At 40.5% G+C, this 19,391-nt stretch overlaps 2 protein-coding genes across 8 annotated transcripts in view; one reads left to right on the top strand and one right to left on the bottom strand.

Moving 5' to 3' along the window:
• The window catches only part of LOC124134346 (protein transport protein Sec24A-like), a 42,896-nt gene extending 29,320 nt beyond the window's left edge, over positions 1 to 13,576 (top strand). For all 6 annotated transcript variants that reach the window (XM_048392150.1, XM_048392146.1, XM_048392148.1 and 3 more), the window contains 14 exons: positions 955 to 1,081; positions 1,460 to 1,569; positions 2,085 to 2,151; positions 2,774 to 2,938; positions 3,165 to 3,322; positions 3,745 to 3,846; positions 4,474 to 4,597; positions 4,942 to 5,274; positions 5,908 to 6,018; positions 6,691 to 6,869; positions 7,632 to 7,769; positions 8,327 to 8,524; positions 10,365 to 10,468; positions 11,018 to 13,576. In XM_048392150.1, the coding sequence (XP_048248107.1) occupies positions 955 to 1,081; positions 1,460 to 1,569; positions 2,085 to 2,151; positions 2,774 to 2,938; positions 3,165 to 3,322; positions 3,745 to 3,846; positions 4,474 to 4,597; positions 4,942 to 5,274; positions 5,908 to 6,018; positions 6,691 to 6,869; positions 7,632 to 7,769; positions 8,327 to 8,524; positions 10,365 to 10,468; positions 11,018 to 11,132 (2,031 nt within the window). In that variant the 3' untranslated portion in view covers positions 11,133 to 13,576. The remainder of the gene's footprint in view (positions 1 to 954; positions 1,082 to 1,459; positions 1,570 to 2,084; positions 2,152 to 2,773; positions 2,939 to 3,164; positions 3,323 to 3,744; positions 3,847 to 4,473; positions 4,598 to 4,941; positions 5,275 to 5,907; positions 6,019 to 6,690; positions 6,870 to 7,631; positions 7,770 to 8,326; positions 8,525 to 10,364; positions 10,469 to 11,017) is intronic.
• Positions 13,577 to 15,572: 1,996 nt separating this feature from the next.
• LOC124134289 (28S ribosomal protein S24, mitochondrial-like) lies at positions 15,573 to 19,368 on the bottom strand. 2 transcript variants are annotated; one of them, XM_048392144.1, is made up of 4 exons: positions 19,293 to 19,368; positions 17,652 to 17,850; positions 15,757 to 16,054; positions 15,573 to 15,673 (listed from the first exon to the last, which is right to left on the bottom strand). In XM_048392144.1, the coding sequence occupies exons 1-3, from the start codon at positions 19,311 to 19,313 to the stop codon at positions 15,765 to 15,767; spliced, it is 510 nt and encodes a 169-aa protein (XP_048248101.1). In that variant the 5' UTR covers positions 19,314 to 19,368; the 3' UTR covers positions 15,573 to 15,673; positions 15,757 to 15,764. The 2 variants fall into 2 exon arrangements, with proteins under 2 accessions (XP_048248101.1, XP_046354980.2); XM_046499024.2 differs by having other exon boundaries at positions 15,573 to 16,054.
• Between the last annotated feature and the right edge of the window lie 23 nt (positions 19,369 to 19,391).

Genomic DNA, 19,391 nt, shown 5'->3' with positions numbered 1-19,391 from the left:
AGAAATGAAATTTGGAGAAGTATCTCGGTCCCATTCTCCACATCAATATTACTGCTGTGAGTAGTCAGTATACTGCATCTGTGTGGGTATCCGTGTTAAACTGTGGCTTGGTATCTCAGTGGACTAGCACTGTAAAACCAACATTAGTCCGGACTAGTACAAGCATCAACATATACACATGCATGCAAGTCGCTATTAACTTGACATCCATAATGTGGCACCTACATCAATCTCCCTGGTTACGAGTGCAGGGTATTAATTATTGCTGTAAGGAGCCTGGTTACTTAGCCTTGAAGTGTATGTACCGAAGGCAGTACTTGACGGTTGTTACATGTGTAGGCTGATGCTTACTTGGTTAAAATTGGCTATGGCATATCCAATAATTGATAATTAATAAAGATGGAGGCACAGATTTTAAGACCCCTTTAAGTTTCCAATGACTGAAAAAGTGTGTCAATTCAAGCATAACTTTATCAGGTGCCTGAGTAAAGTCAGGGTTATGAAAGTCATTTATCTGAACAGTCAAAGGTCTCTGCCTTCACTACAGGCTAGGGGCGGTCGGGTAGCCTAGTGGTTAAAGCGTTCGCTCGTCACGCCGAAGACCCGGGTTCGATTCCCGACATGGGTACAATGTGTGAAGCCCATTTGTGGTGTCCCCCGCCGTGATATTGCTGGAATATTGCTAAAAGCGGCGTAAAACGTCACTCACTCACTCACTCACTACAGGCTAGCATCACATTGGGTTGACCATTTTCTCCTCTGTTTCCATGTCTTGTTATAAGTGGCTGCCAATTCTATTTCATGACACCCCTTTTTGTCAAAGACAGGCCTGAAGAGTCCCCATCAGGGTGAACTCTGACAAAGGGATGGATGAGCCAGGTGAGCTAGGTGAGCTCGCCTTGTGTTACCTCAGGTTGGCAGTACAGGTATCCTGATGGTGTGTTTGTGTTTCAGCAACTTCCTGTTATCCAATCCAGTGTGATAGTGCGCTGTCGCTCCTGTCGGACATACATCAACCCATTTGTACACTTTGTTGACCAGAGGAGGTGGAAATGCAACCTATGTTATCGTGTCAATGATTGTAAGTATACAACTTTCAAATTGGTGACTTTTATCAGCAGCCTGATCAGAACATTAAAAATATGAATGAATTACCCTATTGTTGGAAAATCACATAAAATTATTATGAACAATGCATGATGTCATCTTCAGTTATTTGCGCAAATATGTTCATATGATGTCATGTGCCTCTTCGCAAACAATAAAAACGATGGAAAACTTGTTATAATGCTCTGTAAGAATTAATGAAACATTTCATCTAATAGCTGTGTCCTTATGGGAAATATTTTGCGTCATTTTTGTAGTTCATGGTGTCAAATTGTAGAAAGGCTGGAAATTGACTTTTTGTTATGTTCTTGGTGAATTTTGGTAGTTTAGTTTGTTTAATATCTTATTTCAGTACCAGATGAATTTTCATTTGACCCAGTTAGTAAAACATACGGAGATCCGCAGCGTCGACCAGAGGTGAAATCCGCTACAATAGAGTTCATAGCACCATCCGAGTATATGGTGAGTGTGAACTGTCTCCTGTCAATGTTGCTGTATGTTGTTTGTAGAATTGCCAGATGCGATTAAACAGGAAAAACATGACATGTTAATATTCAGTGAATATTTATTCTATAATAGCTTTACATAGACATTTAGTACATGCATGGCTGCAGAGGTTCAATTTACTTATTCACTTGAGCAGTACAAGGACTCACAGCCTAGAGATTACTGTCATTTCTTAGATCAAAGGTTTTTTTATCAGGACTCCTTCCTTCAGTCCTCCTGTCTTTGAAGCTCCCTAAGATGATGCGATTTTTACAAATATTTCCGACAGAGATGATTTAGAACTTGGTCCCTTACAAAAACTTTGTGCATTTTATGTAAATGTTATTGCTTGAAGTAAATAATAGTTATATGAAAAACGTGTGGTGGCGTGGTCCTGGGTGTAGTGCACAGGTCACAAATCAAGTGAAGTTAGTAATGTTGGTCGCGGTTAGAAGTTGGATGGATGATTGTTTATGACTCTCTTGTTTCAGTTGAGGCCCCCTCAGCCAGCAGTGTATGTGTTCCTACTAGATGTGTCTTTCAATGCCATCGAAACTGGTATGTATTAATGATGTCTACAGGGGGTATTAGCTGATTTTGAGAGAGACCTGGAGGGAATTGTGGGTTAAAATTGCTCCCCACCTACCTATGTAAGAGGTTGTTAAATGGATAGGGTGGTCAGTTTTGGTGACTTCGTTGAAGTGTTTGTCCTCGTAACCCCACAACTTGAATCATTGTACACAGTATCTGTTACTGGTTTTTATAGTCAAGACTTGATTTACAGACTGCTATCACTTTGCTGGAATATTGCTGAGTGTGGCATTAAACAATAGACTGTGTGTAGTGGAAAACATCCTGGTTATGAAGAATAACTGATTTCCATGGTGAAAGTGATTTCTGGGTTAAGAAGTTACACACATACCGTATATAGGCATTCTTTTGTAATAGTTAGAAGAATGTGTCTTTTTTACTCACATAAAGACATGTTGTCTAAGCCAACCTATTGTTTTAAAATCTTCTGTGATGTCATAAAGAGAATATTTGCATGTCCAATTTTGTGTCTACCAAATACGGAAATGCAGACTGTTTTATTTTTCAAACACTGTTTTGGAGCAAGCTATTGTATGTACACAACTCTTCCTGTGTTTGTTGCTGACCATGTGCACGTGTGTTCTGGCAGGCTACCTACAGTTGTTCTGCCAGGTTCTGCTGGACGAACTGGACAAGGTTCCGGGAGACACCCGGACGCAGATCGCCTTCCTGGCATACGACCGCTTCCTCTACTTCTTCGGTCTGGCAGAGGGGCAGTCTCAGCCACAGATGATGGTGGTTCCAGATCTTGAAGGTAGATCATGGAAAATTACTTCCAGTCAGATTATAGAAAATATGAAAATTCTCATCAGAAGGATGCATTGAGCAATAGATGCAAACCTTGTTTTCCTGTAAGTTTTAATGTACTCTTGTTCATCTTCCTTGATGAATTCTTGGACTAAGCAACCATGCCAACTCACTCACCCTACAGATAAATATTGTGAGCGTTGTCTGTATGTTTTCTTTGTCTATTCCTCCAGACATATTCCTGCCCTGCCCAGACAACCTGCTTGTGAACCTGAGTGAGAGCAAGGACCTTGTGATTGACCTCCTCAACCAGCTGCCCACCCTCTTCCAGGACAACAGGGAGACGGGCAGTGCACTCGGGGCGGCCTTACAGGCATCCTTCAAACTAGCGGTCAGTCCTGTGATTATATTCTACTTTGGAACAGACACTGAAATATTGTATTGTAGGAACAAGAAATCCTTTAAATTAGCAGAGTCCTGTGATTATATATATATGAATGGACCTTACAATATTCTATAGGAACAAGATTTCCTTCAAACTAGAGGCCAGTTAGAGTATGCTTTCATTTTGAAAAAGAAAATGAATAACATACAAACTATTATTAGAAATATGTTCATGCGAAAATCATTGACTTTTTCTGATGATTCTGGATTGTTATAAAGACTGACATCTGTATTTTTTTATGTCAGACTTTACCGTCAAGTCAAGGTTAAGGAGTATGGTATTCATTTGTGTCATATCTAGATTTAAGAACATGCTATGTTGAATTGTATGACGAAGTGCTCCTGAGTGATAGTGCTATGTGTGTATAGAGTGGTTCTGGAGGCCGAGTGACGGTGATGCAGACGGTTCTACCAACAGTCGGACCTGGGGCTCTGCAGGCCAGGGAGATGCCGAGCAATGTTTCAGCTAAGGTAAGGAGCAGTTTACACAAACAGTAACTATCAATGTAAAGCTTCATGATTCATGTTTGTAACCTTAGTACCTGCCACTGATATTGACCTTGTTCAAAGACACAATCTTTTACTTTTCTCAACAACAGTTTTCTGTCATTTGAAAATCAAGGCAAAGGAAAGGATAAAAGTATCCTTGGGTGAAAATCAGGAGTTAAGAGTTAGTCTTTGATCACACTGTTTCCTGGTCTGAAGGCACCATATCCCTGCTTGTGGATTCCACCAAAGTGTTAAACGCCTAAGACCTGTGTCACTTAGGGCTGTCCTCCCACATGAAGCTGACATGCTGTGATATAACTGAAAAAGTGTTTACAGTGGTGTTGAAGCTAACTACTTATCACTTTTTTCACTAAGCATTTACTTTAACTCTTAACATGTTCATTCTCAACTTACCTCTGCAGAATGTTTGACTTTTCACTCCTCATACCCTGCTAAAATGGCATTCATGCATTTATGTTCAAAATACTTCCTAAGAACTGGTTGCATATGTCTTTGTTTGCTAAATTATTTGGTAGCTGCTCCTGAAGTCTGGAGCTAGTGATTTAGGAATGTATCAGGCAGTTAGTATTGTAATTCTTGTATTTTCAGAATGTGCCTCATTTGGGTCCAGCAACCGATTTCTACAAGAAGCTTGCATTGGACTGCTCAGCGCAGCAGATATCAGTTGACTTGTTCTTGCTCAATGGCCAGTATGCAGATTTAGCAACACTTAGTAAGTGCAATGCAGTTGTGATATATTTGTCAGTGATGATGATGATGATGATGATGATGATGATGATGATGATGATGATACAATATATACAATTTTGTTGACCACAAGTCACTACAGAAGAAATCAATTCAAGAGTTCCTTTCTTTCTTTTCTCTATGAAAAACACCATACACCAGGCATCCATGCTTCATGTGAATCACAACCTGTGGACAGTTTTATGTACACAGATTTAAACAAAATAAAGTGCCTTGCACCAGTTTGATGATGGAACAAACATATTCCCTGTGAGTTCCCTGTGACACTCTTGAATTTGTTTTACATGTTTATCGTGATCTCTATTTCAGCATGTGTGTCGAAGTATTCGGCTGGTTGTGTGTACTACTATCCATCCTTCCACACTCTCAAGACGCCAGGGTTAGTGGACAGGTTCGATGCAGACTTCAGGAGATATCTCACCAGGAAAATTGGCTTCGAGGCTGTGATGAGGATACGATGCACAAGAGGACTTAGCATTCACACGTTCCATGGCAACTTCTTTGTGCGGTCGACAGATTTGCTGTCATTGCCAAACATCAACCCTGATGCTGGGTTCGGCATGCAGATGTCTATCGAGGACAACTTGACAGATACGTCCAGTGTGTGTTTCCAGGCAGCTCTGCTGTACACCTCAAGCAAAGGTTTGTGTACCTGGATAAAAGCGTTCTGATATCGGCTGACCACCTCTATGGTGTAGTGGATAGAGCTTCTGTGGAAAGTCCGTCGTTCGATCCCTGGCTGCATTGTAGCAATAGACGTTAAAATATGGTACTTGTTGTTACCCTGCCTAGCTCGCCTTTAAGGATATAAAACAAGGACTGGAGTTGGTAATCTGTGTCTAGGGTATCAATGTTAAAACTGGCTTGGTATCTCAGTGTGCAAGCGTTATAAATTAGTTGGCAATAGTTGCTATATAAGTGCAGTAATTTGGAACGCAATGTTAAACCCCATTTTACCTCTCCTCTGATATTAGCTTGGTGGTTAAGGTGTCCTTGTCTGAAAGAAGACCCTGATTTGAAGCCAATTGATGGTGTACCCCACATTTGCTATCATGATGATGGGTAGTGAGAGGCTTCTTGAAGGAGACCGTCACAGTTTATAAGCCATGATTCAGTGTGGGGAGAACCAAAACTCTAGATACTCGCAGGAGTCCAGCCTTCTGCGGGCAGTCACCTGTCTACTCTTCATTGCCAGTGTTGCTAAGCTTCACTTAATTTGACCAGGACCACGTGCCATCACTTGTCTTGTTCTTACATTTGTGTTGTCTTCTATAGGAGAGCGACGTATCCGAGTACACACACTGTGTCTGCCGGTGACCAATCAGCTGAGTGACGTGTATGCAGGCGCAGATCAACAGGGCATCATCTGTCTGCTGGCAAAGATGGGTAGGTGCAGCTAGTGTGACACTTGTATCATGTAGTGGGATGCAACACTCATGGGCAAGATGAGTAGATGCAGCTGGTCATATATCTTTCTTGTCCCCCGATAGTGTCTCCTTGTCGCCTGATATTATGTCCTTGTTCCATCATATTATGTCCTTGTCCTGTGATACTATGCTCACTGCCCTGTTTCACAAATACTAAGCGCTATGATTTTGGAGGTTTATGGCAGTATGGGCATTACATTTTTTTAGCCTTATGATTGTGAAAATCCAGGTTAGAATTGCTCTTTACAAACTCAGGCTTGTCGTAAGGCGCATAGGCTTGTCGTAAGATGCGACTAACGGGATCGGGTGGTCAGGCTCGTTGACTTGGTTGATACATGTCATCATATCCCAGTTGATCGATGCTCATGCTCACTGGATTGTCTAGCCCCGATTCAATATCAACATGTAGCTGGATAATTGATGAGTGTGGTGTTAAACAAAAAACAAACAAACATTGTGATTACAGAATAAATATCAATAAGGATGATCTCTGACATGTCTGAAGCAAGTGTGTTTGTGTTTACTCATGTACGGATTGTAAGTGATATTATCCATTAGTTTGGACGATTCCTGTTATGCATAGCATAATAACCAGCACATGACTTCAACAGTTACTGCCTCTCTGTTGCAGCGGTCGACCGTTCAGTGTCGTCCAGTATGGGAGATGCCAGGGATGCTCTCATCAATGCGGCATTGGATTGTCTGTTGTCGTATCGCCAACAGGTCCCTGCATCACAGAGGATGGGAGCTCTGCCGTTGCCCTTCACGCTCCGAATCCTTCCTCTCTATATTCTTGCTATGCTCAAAAGTGTAAGTTTACTAGTAATGTGTGTACAGATGTATGGCTTGAAGTCTTGTGATGTTGAATGCAGAAGAATTCGGATCAAGAATATGTCCTTTATGTACCACATACTTGTAGTATGATAACCATGAAGACACGGGTCAGAATTGATCTTCATCAACGGTGGGGTAGCCTAGTGGTTAAAGCGTTTGCTCCTCACGCCAGACCTGGGTTTGATGCCCCACATGGGTACAATGTGTGAAGGCCATTTCTGGTGTCCACCGCCTTGATATTGCTGGAATATTGCTTAAAGCGGCATAAAACCAAACCAATTTGTTTGCCTTGATGATGCATTATTGCTGACTGAGGTTAAAAACATTTACTCCCTGAGCAATACTTCTGGCACTCAGTTTTGATCTGAACCTCTGTTAACATTGTGTAACATGCTCGAAATCAAAACCAAAATCTACATTATTTCTTCTATGGCTATCACCAGCTGGTGCCAGATTATGACAACCAAAATACTGCATGTGTGTTTCTATTGATATTTCACAATGAAAACAGAATCTACATACAGTCTGGATGTTACATGAATTCAGCTAATAGCTTTCTTACAGCACATTAACCAACCTATTTATATAGATATTTCAGCGGTCCTTTGAGTCAGCTGCTAATGTCATTATAACACCATATTTGACCAACCTATTTATATAGATATTTCAGCGGTCCTTTGAGTCAGCTGCTAATGTCATTATAACACCATATTTGACCAACCTATGCTGATATTTCAGAGTGCCTTCCGGTCAGCTACCAATGTGAAGCTTGACGACCGCGTGTTCAGTCTGCTGCAGTGCAAGACTCTGCCGTTGATGTACTTGATGCAGAGCTTCTACCCTCATCTCTACCCTGTTCACTCCATAGAGGAGCGGGTGAGTAGCTACACACACCATGCTTCTGTTGTAATAAGTGATCATTCATATTGCTGAAAAGTCTCTATCATTAAAATCATATCTTAGTGCTTGCTTTCATTGGTTGGTCAAAGTTTGCTGAAGGACATTCTGATGGAACCTGTTATGGAATGTCATCAGGTCTTTGTGTAGCGATAGTAAGCACAGATCTGATTTTAATGAGGTTAAGGAATTCAAGGACAGATTTGAAATACTGTTCTAAGCAGCGTCAAACCATACCCTCATTCATTTAAATAAGAACACATTAAAATTCCATATTGGAGCTTAATGTATGACAAAACAAAGTTAGAAATTATGCATGAAAGTCATTGAGTCATTGTCACAGCACTTACATTTGTAGGTACAGCTATATAAGGGGATCCCTTGATTGAAATAATAATTTTGAACACTATTTTACACTTGGAAGTTTGCTATTTTATGACAAGTCATAAATGTATAAGCCATCTCATGATTTTAACAATCTCAAGGTTATAAAAGTCTGTGAATCTATTTTAAAACCAGTAACTTTTTGTTTCCAGACCACGATGACCCGAGGTGGTTTGGTAATCCCCAAGCCCCCGTTGCTGCAGTTATCGTCAGCCAACATTGACCGCCATGGGGCATACCTCATGGACGTCGGCAACGACCTGTACCTGATGGTTGGCGGAGCTATCAGTGACCAGTTTTGTCAGGATATACTCGACAAGCCAAACTTCATGTCAATACCGGAGGGAATGGTGAGCGTTTGATTATCCTTACTGGTTACATCGTGAATACTTCACAGGTTTGTATATGTTACAGGAAACAAGTATTATCAGTGATTAAGTCTAATAACTGGAAATTTCAGTGATTATGTCTAATAACTGATTCACTCGGTGGTTATGTCTAATTACTGAAATCTTCAGTAATTAGACATAATCACTGAAATGAACCAAGGGATTTTATACTTGTTTACTGAAAGCATGTCCCTGCCTTTTTTATAATAACTTGAGAGAAGGCTGTCCTGTCCTAAGCCAATCTCCTGTAAACAAACGGAAAGCCTCGACATCCCCAAAGCCAAGGTTCTGTAGAGAGGGCGAACTGTGACATTAAAAACAATCTAGTTAGGGTATAGTTAGGGTATCTGGTTACAGGAGGTTGTATTTACTTTGATAGCTAATCTAATTTCAAAACTAGCACACATTATAAAAACAAGGCAGGGATATGCTTTCAGTAAACAAGTATAAAATCCCTTGGTTCATTTCAGTGATTATGTCTAATTACTGAAGATTTCAGTAATTAGACATAACCACCGAGTGAATCAGTTATTCATATACACAACATTCCTCCATCCCTGTCAATACATATGGCTGAACTGCAGTGTATTTGCCAACAAATCAGCTTCGGCATGGTTCCATCCAGAGGGTGCTCACTTCTCAGACCAATGACACAGATTACATCAGATTATGGACCCGTGAAGATCCGGGTTAGAATAGGTCTTCAGCAACCCATGCTTGCTGTAAGAGGCGACTAAGGGGTGTGGGTGGCAAGGCTTGCGGACTTGATTGATGCATGTTATCGTAATCCAATTGTGTTGATCGATGCGCATGATATCTTATCACTGGATTGTCTGGTCCAGAATTGAGTATTTACAGACTGACGTCATAGAGCTGGAATATTGCAGTGCTGTGTTAAACAAACAAACAAACAAACAAACAAGCAACATATTTCTTGTGCAGCATGTGCCTTAGTCTTTGTGTCCATCTGCTGTATGCATTGCCTCGGTATGAAGCATGAGGGAATGGTTGGGGTCACACAAAGTTCATGCACGTAGGAGGGCTCATTTGACTTCCGTGAGTTATAAATAGCCTGTTTTCATTAGCTGACTGAGAATAGACAGATGTCATCACTACACTGTAAAACAGCAGAATGTATTCATGGGTGATGGAAGAACATAGCGGTGAAGTATTGACGATGTACTGGCTGTAGAATTGACCTATCTGAATGAGAAGTTGCAGTCTTCATAACATGCAACTTCTGGTGTACAGAACCTTAACGAGCTTACTGGACATTGCTACTATCATCAAACCTTGGTGGGGGCACGGGTGGCCCAGCCGTCTAAGGTGCCGTGATTCGCTGTGCAGAGTTGCGTCCCTTGGGCACGCCAGAAACCTATGGTTGTGGGTTTGAATCCCGGTTTGCCCCAATTATGTTTCTAGGTTTGTCAACACCATACCCATGCTTGTGGGTTTCACCGAAGTGGTAAACATTTCAGACCTGCATCACTTCAGGCTTTCCTCCCACATTAAGCCGACACGCCACGATATAACTGCAATAATGTTAAAGGTGGCGTTAAACCAAACTCACTCACTCACTCACTCAAACCTGCTTTGTCTGGGCAGACTCCAGTGGTTGTCATATAGCTGTTAAACAAAAAAACCAACATGTCTGTATATCTCAGCATAGGATAGAAGTTGATCTGAGATCAGATTATTTTGGGGATCAAAATGCACCAAAAATTCTTGGGATCAAAATGTCTTCTACAACTCTCATCAGTGAATATGTGAACTCCTTCAGTGTAAACTATTTCCTCTCCAGAATGACCTACCAGAGACTGAAAATCCGTCCTCAGAAAGGTTACGCAACTTCATCAACTATCTGATGGACAGCAGACCGTATGGAGCAAGCTTCCTGGTGCTTCGGTGAGTCTCTCAACATCTGTAGTGCATATGTTCATGGATATAGTTGGAAAGTGGGTGGATTGGGTTCAAGGTCAGAATACATTAATTGCATCATTTTCATTACTGACCTCACTATGAAACTTCATATACCATTGTCCCCAAGTACACACAGGTAAAGGAAATTGCTGTGTTTGTTCCCTACAAACCTGAGGTCGCGTGGCCCCCTAGCAGGGCTCTGGAAATTTTAGAACTGCGCACTCTTAAAACGTTTTTATCTGCACCCTGAGATTAAACTTTGCTTCCATTTGCCTCATTTCATGGCAATTAATGAGCAAATAAAGAAGTTACAAAATTGCAGCCTGTTGTCATTCTACCAAGGAGATCCAATTTAAAAAACAGGGTGAAAGGGTGAAATTTTTACTAACCAGACAGGCTATCTACTTTACGTTTTAGCAAGCTCTTTGTTATTTTAACTGGCCATGGGCCAGCAGATAAATCGACCTGTGTTATCTGAGATGCATCGAACGCTCTGGTAAAATAGATCCTAATGATTTTACCCTTTTGTTTCAGGGAAGACAGCAAAAACCGACAATTGTTCTTTCAACACATGGTAGAAGATAAAACAGAGTCAAGCATGTCATATTACGAGTTTTTACAATATTTACAACAACGGACAAAGAGTTAGGAACTAATGGCGGTTGAGTGAATTGACATTTAAAAGAGCGATGACCTGTGCAGTACAGCCGGACATGGCCTGTCGTCAGCACTTGGATGTGGAGAGAATGGACAAAGATGCTACCCTCTTCACACATCTACAGACAAAGGCCGTGCAGGCCCCCTAGGCTGCATCACTTTATCAGCACTATGTCGTGTTTCTTTTTCTGCACAACAGATTTCATTGCTCCAAAGAATGCCCAATTAGTGCCAAAGTCAGCCTACATGTGTATTGTTCAATGTCTAGAATCATCAAAAGCTTAATATATTATTTTTTCGTTCTCAAATATTTGCCTTGAAGATGGCCCCAGATTAATTGATTTGTGTTGGATTCGTACTGTTGTTTATGTAGAGGGTGTACTTTCTTCTGTTGAAGGCAAATTTGTGTTAATACTATTTATTGTAATTTTTCCTATGGACAGAATGGGTTATTAGTATCAATTTGTTCTACGATATGCAAGAGGAACTACTATCACTACTACCATAACCAGACTGCCCTGTCATACAGTATTGTACCTTGACTCAAGTAACATCTCAACGATGGCTGTTACTTTTGTTGTTATCTAATATACGGATGTCAGTTGTTTTTTTGAAAATATTTCCTTAACTGCCTGAATGTGTTGAATGATGAAACATGGAGAGGATTGTAATGACTTTCAAAATCTGTGTGCCACATTTCCCTCGGCAGTGTTCCACATACAGTCGTTATGTTTATGAGTTACGATAGTTGATAGTCGTAACGCTAAGGAACAGGCCCTGTCTCTGAACATATATAGTGTCTCAAGAGACATGCATGTAAAGCCGGATGCTATAAAGCTGTCTGGATCTACTGTCTGCATGTATTAAAAGTGGTGCGATTATTGAAATGTGATATTTTTTACCATGTGCACCCAAGCAATGAAATGTGAAACATTACAGAATATACATGAGTGCTTGGAGAACTTTATATGTGCTTGTGTTGTTTTGAAATATACATGCCAGCTGATGGATCAGCTGTGTCTTCCCTGCTCTGATGGATTGTCAACAGTAAGTGATATCCGCAACATTAAGTGATATCGGCATAACACCTACGTCAACATTTGTTGCAGTGATTATGACATAGTCTAATGAAACCATTCCTTGTTCCTTAGTGGTGTGTTTTACATGTGTTGATTTTATGGTAACAACTCCCTGTGTAAATATCTCCCCGGTCCCTTATTGTACATAATACACACAACTGCAATGAAGGGGAATGTTTTTTAAGCTAGCGAATGAAAGTGTTTTGGTTGAATACAAATCTTTCTTTCTAAAAGGATATTTTGTATTGGCTTTGAGTGTTTTAATTGCATGGGTGTCATATATGAGAACCTGATGCGGAAGCGATCACTTGCATTGTCATCAGTAAACACAGGGTTGGCTTTCATCATTGAAGTATATGGGTTCGATATTTGACAGCTCACACATTTCTGAATTGTAACCATAGTATGGAGCTGTTTCAATTGGTAACATACACCCTCATTCTACAGGTTATTTTGTGAACATGTATCTACACATTTATCAAAATCATGTTAAACAGTTGCTGCTTTTGGATGTGTAGACTTGCCAAAGAACTGCAGCATGGTTCGCTAAGTTGTCTTACTGCTACGATCGTTGTTACTTTTATACTGTGTTGTAGCACTGTGATTCCTTTGTGAGCTGTGGCCCAGAAATAATATTAGATTATTATTTGACATTAGTATCATCCTGGGGTAACATTCTGAGGTTATAAGGGCCCTGTTCTACTGATGATCTTGGCGCTAAGATGAATGTAACTGCCAAACATTTTTAGAGTTACGATAGTTGTACGTAAATGATCGTTACCTTAATATAGACTTATGATTGTCTTTGTGACAGCCATTGTAACTCCCACACTTTAATATTGACTTATGACCGTCATGGCACTAAGATGGTTGTAACACCAATTATATAACAGACTAACAACAATCGTAGCCTAAGATTGCTTTCAGGAACAGGGTCTTTATGTCCCTTATAGGGCTGTATGTTATGCATTGCTAAGCATTTGAAACGGCTTGGGAGGGTGCTGAAAATGTATACATCCGAGTTGCTGCGGGACTCTGTTGTTAATATTTGTATGAATATAGGTGCAATATATTCAGACTTCGCTGGTGATTTCACTATTCATTCATGACAGAGCGGCAGGTCATTTGTAATCAGTTCCAGTTCTCTTCACGTTTGCAAGGTGTTCTTATTGTAAATATGCATATAGGTTATAGCATGGGTGGGGTCACTGTGTACATAGGCAGCCCCGGGCTGTCAACATTGAGGCTGACGGACACTCATGCTAACTGGACAGTTCAACTTGTACAATATCAAATCACTGTATTAATTTGCCATTTGATGATAGTCTTGTCAAAATAAATGCTGTACACACCATCATTCTTTGTTTTTGTTGCTTGGTATTTTTGTAGTAGTAATTTGTGAACATCAGGAGAGTTCCTTTATGTTCTATATGCTGGTGCTATAATTATGGAAATTGCCTGTTCATAACTACCTTAAAAATGACCATTCCAGAGACCTTGACCTTCAATAAAGGTCACTCAAGAGCTTACCAAGTCAATGCCCCACCCCAAAGATGATATACATGTACTAAATTTCATCCTGTTAGTGAGAACACTTTTAGTTAACTTGGGAATAATTCATTTTTTGAGTGTATGACCTTCTGTGAATTTGACCTTCACTATCACTGACAATCAGTTTTCAAATTATATAAAAAGATTTCATGCATATACTAAAACCATATCTGCAGAAAAAAACTCAAAAATAGAACGGTCTTCACTGTGACCTTGACCTTAGGACACACAACACCATTGCCAATCTGGGCCAAACCTAAGGATGACATTACGAAGTTTCATTGACCTAAAATAAATCCTTCTTGGGTCGGTAAATAGTTTTTTTCAGGCCAAGACATGCATATTCTACTCTGTTGATTGATTGATTTGGGATTAATGCCATTTTGAACATTATTCCAGTCATATTCCGGCATGTCAGCTTGATGTGTGAGGAAAGCCTGAAGTCAGTGATGCAGGGCTTAGACCTTTACCACTTTGGTGAAACCCTTGAGCACTTATACAAAGAATTCAAACCACTACATGTATAAGACTTTTAAAAATCTGCAGAAAAAGGCATTTCAGTGACAATGGCAAACATGCTGTAGAATGTCTTACCTGTGACCTTGACCATATATATAGGTCAATCAGAATTTCTTTTCAGATCGCTGCCCCACCCAAAGGATGACAAGTACCAAATTTCACTGACATACAGTAAAAGCTATAGAGGAGATATGTATACAAGATAGCACTTGGCCATCCCAGGGATGTGATATGCGGTTTCAAAAAACGAAGTGCAGTGGCTGCAGCATTCAAATTCAAACAAAACTGTAAAGCATCCCCACTTACATGAGGTTGCTTTACGTTCAAGATTATTGCGCTCATATAGGCGAGGTGAGGTAAGGGGAAATGGAATTTAACGTTGCATCCAAGATCATTGCACTTACATAGCGACGTGCATGCACGTGTGTGTGGCTGCTTGTACTAGTCGGGACTGATGCTGATTTATAGTGCTAGCTCAGAGATACCCCACTCAGACACAGTATACCGACCCGTCCTTGTTTTAGCCCCTTAATGCCGAGTGCCAGACAGGGTAACAAGTACCATCATTTAACGTCTTTTGGTATGACGTCGCTGGGGATCGAACTCCGGGCCTTTCGCTCGCCCACTAGACCACAGAGGCGGCCTGCACTCATGTAGTGATGTGCATGCACTTGTGAGTCTATGTGTGTGTTAATGCTGTTTTCATAATGCTCACACTATGAGATACCATGCCATAGTTCTAACATGGATACCTCATTCAGACTGACTCTGAGCCCACTTTTATCCCCTTAATGCTGAGTGCCAAGCAGGGTAACAACAAGTACCATCTTCCACAACCATTGGTATGACACATCTTGCAGTCGAACAATTGACCTTCTGCTCTCCGGGCTGAAGAACTATTCACCGCACAACGGAGGTGGTCTGTTCGTGATACAGTTCCACCAAATGTTTGTTTGTTTGTTTGTTTGTTGTTTAACACAGCGCTCAGCAATATTCCAGCTACATGATGGCAGTCTGTAAATAATCAAGTCTGGACCAGACAATCCAGTGATTGATAGCATGAGCATGAGCAATACACTCATTTAATCGCTCATCTGGTTTTCTGTACACAAACCGCCAACCTGTAATGTGAACTTCCTCTATTCAGATTTTTTTCATGCATCAATTTTTAATATACCGGTAATGAACATGCAGTGATATGTTGTTGCCAAACCTGTTATTTTTTTTGCATATTCTATTTAACCCAGTACTCCAGAAAGATAAACAACAGCTTTAGAGCCCTGTTGCTTTTCTTAAATTTTATTTGTCTGTTATTATCACGCTGAATCTCCGACCTATACAATAAAATGCAGGTAGCGTCTCTATACTTCTTGGCACACACACAAACACATCATATATGTTAATAGATCAAGTCACTCTTGTTTGTGATAGTCTGCACTTGTTAGCGTCTCTGTACTTCTTGGCACACAAACACATCATATATGTTTATAGATCATGTCACTCTTGTTTGTGATGGTCTGTATCTCCAACTTGACTGGACACTTGAGGAAGTAGGAGAGTATCTCTTCCGTGTATCCCCACAGGAAGTACACCTTCTGTGCGTTGATGCTTTGGTACATCATGGTAGTGATGGTGATGATGTTGTGTCGCCTCTTTATGATCACTTCCGAAGCAACCAGAGTGGGAAATGTGCCTTTGATGAATCGACGAATGAAGATATCGTCCACAGTTGTCTCTGCCTTACGACCTTCACCCTTCAAATTACCTGAAACAATGCATACACCATATACACAAAGGGTGTCACCTGGTCTGTATTCAGAGTTGAACTTTTTATATACTTTTTATAAGTAGTGAGTGAGTGAGTTGGGTATAACGCCGCTTTGAACAGTATTCCTGTTATATCACTGTGTGTCAGCTAAATGTTGGAGGAAAGCACGAAGTGATGCAGGTCTTAGACATTTACTACTTTGGTGAAACCCACAAGCATGGGTATGGTGCTGACAAACCTAGAAACATAATCGGGGCGAACCTGGATTTGAACCCACTATTATAGGTTTCTGGTGTACCCAATGAACGCAGCTCTGCAGTGTGAATTGTGGCGCCTTGATGACTGGGTTACCCGCGTTCCGTCATCATAAGCAGAAACAAACACATGCCAAAGTCAAGTGTGCTGAAACGTGAGCAATTATCCTCAATTGTGCAGCACAGTCTTCGACTGTAGCCACTAGTCCAGTCAAATCCTGTTCATAATGTAAGATCAGCAAAAACTAGTCCATATAATAACAGTAAATACTACAGAAATTGATGCCAAGTTCCAAATTCAAGTTCAGGCAGTAGAAGTTTTTGCAAACATTGCCGTATCTTAATTCCTTATAAGGATACAAATACCCTTGATCCATTCACTACCATAGCTTCGTTGAGTGTGGTTCGAATTATTCTTCCAATCAAACTGATTACAACCAGCAGCGAACTCCACCAGTACTCCACTTGACTTTTGCATTGCAGTCTCAAACACACCTAGAATGTCTTAATATTCAGAAAAAACATCTTTTCCAGCTAAATGTTACATTTATAAGAGTCTTCTATTTCGATTAAATAAATCAAGAGCTTGTTTGGACATGTCTGTGACCTTGAAAGTAGATCCTTGCCAAATGCATAGGGAATGGAGACTTAAAGCAATGGCTAGCCGAGAAGGCAGATAACTGTCGGACAGTAAAACATATACTGACTGGTCCTGGGGCAGTATCACTAACCATAAGGCCACATGACAATAGGGATGCATCTTCCCGAGGCAAGGGAGTTAACTGACTATGAAAGCCCAGTTTCCACCCTTGCCAAACTAGGCTGGGATTCCTGAGTTATATTTTGGCCGGACCAACGAGTCTATACATAGTCCAATCAAAATTGCCATTCGGTTCATAAGCAACATGTGTTGATTGCAGGATTTGCAGAGCATGTGTACCGTCAAATGGGTGTCGACAGATGTTTTTCAAATCTTTTCATGTTCTTAATCAAGGTCCTCAAGTGATTTGAAGCACTTCAAGAGGTAAGACAACCTGAATATTGATCAGATCGTTTTGACTGGGTGCCGCCATTTTGTTTGTATCAAATGCAAGTGATATAAAGAGGGGGAATCCGATTGGTCAGAAGGAGGGACATAGATGGGACATAACCCGTAATCGCCACTGGTGGCGCTACGATGGAACCGAAACATCACATGACTAACCACGGGTTCGGATAGTCCTGTGGGTACCCGGGTCCTACTCAGTACCCACCTGACCTGAGTACCCGAGTTACCCGTCCTATCCCTACTACCTGACCCTACTAATCTTCCCGACCTCACTAATCTCCACAACACCTACTTGTGTTCCAGGTGTTCCATGACTTCCGGACACCTATCATGTGAGGAGGATTAGCTTCCTCATATGTCAAAGCTTTGTCTCCCTTGACGGATATTTTCGGAACACCAGATCGAATGTTTTTACAAACGCAGGCTGTCGTGGTTACACCTCTCAACTGTAGCTCAGCAAGCTTGATGAGACAGGGAACTCGATTTCGTACCTGTAATCGAGTAAAAAAGACATTAGCACCATCCTTTCATAAACAATGATGTCTAATGTCATGTGTAATATGTCACTGTCAATAATTGTTGACATCACTCACTGGATACAAAAACTAGGCCAGCCCTTACTGCAACTGCTGTAAGTGAATGGCAAGCCATATTTTAACAATAACTATATGTAAGCAGCCTAGGACATCAATCATATTCAAATCAGATCTACACTCTTCACTCTGATAAACACCCGTCCATAGGAAGTTACTTTCTAATCAGCTTTATTAGTATGAGGCTTCTATAAGTTCTTGGTATGAGTGAAAGAAGCAATCAGACAATCAAATCTGATTTCTTTCTTGAAAATGAATATAACCAGGTAGTTATAAATGCATAAAAAAAGATGTTCTATTATATTGTTGTTGATATCTTATACATCCTTTTGTTTCTGAGTGCCATGGCACCTACATCCAAAAGGGTTTACTATCAAGAGTATATTTGTGGATTTTCTTTGGCTAAGATTAAAATTTCTGAATCAAAGCGGGAAAGAAATGAAGCTGAATCATTTAAGCTGCCATCAGATTCGCAAGAACCAACATATCCTTCATTCAGATTGGGGGGTCAAAGTTTGCTCAGGGTTTACCTGATACAAATTCCCATGTGTCCTTAACATCTTCAGGCAGAGATATCGTAATGGAGTACCCGGTTATAGATGGATTCTGATTTAGCCAGCAACATGTCCTTTCACTATTGAATAATGCAGAAGAGTTAGAGTTTCTGTACTGAATGAGTTGTAATATAACACAATTTCATTTTTTTTTCGAGCAATACTCAAGTGTTATTGGTAACATTTCCGCCTGCCCCTCAAAAATACATATAATTAAAACGATTGCGCAGCAATGCATTCTTATATAACTTTTAGAGGGGGATACAAGCAGGGGTCTTTCCGTGTTATTTTCCTGAATTTATCTTCGCTAGTGTACTAATGGGAGTAAGTGCTATGTTAGATTTATTTTTGTTCAACTCAGCTGACAGGCAGAACCAGGGACCATATCGGTATACATCTCTGACAGAACCTATGTTGTATACTGATTTTCTCTGTTTTCTAATTTTACAGTTATATAAGTAATTGTTGTTTCAGATTAAAAAAGTCGAAATGAATTTGGAAGCAATGAATCGGCGGAACATATTATTCAGTTCTATTGAATATGTGGGCCCGAATATGTTCAAACCAAACTGACAAAATCATTGCCAATAAAGTTTTAATGGTCGAAAACCGGACAATCTGCTCGAAAGGTCAACTCAGACGAGATATCGTATCGGTATTGTACACAATTCCAGATTCGCAATAACATTAACACCAAATCCCGCCACCGTAATCCTTTATAATATGGATTACCGTGATGGTTTTTTTGTCGCAACTAAATCTATCATGTAAATTTAGTGCACACACCTGACACAACACCGAGGCCATGCTGTCAGTTCTGCGATCATTCTGCACTCACAACGTTTCCATATGTAAACTGACATTTCATTGGATAGTGAAAACATG

The sequence above is a fragment of the Haliotis rufescens genome, unplaced genomic scaffold, assembly GCF_023055435.1.
Source record: "Haliotis rufescens isolate VD_foot unplaced genomic scaffold, xgHalRufe1.0.p SCAF_11, whole genome shotgun sequence".
Taxonomy (NCBI): domain Eukaryota; kingdom Metazoa; phylum Mollusca; class Gastropoda; order Lepetellida; family Haliotidae; genus Haliotis; species Haliotis rufescens.
This window is presented reverse-complemented; position numbering and strand designations above follow the sequence as displayed.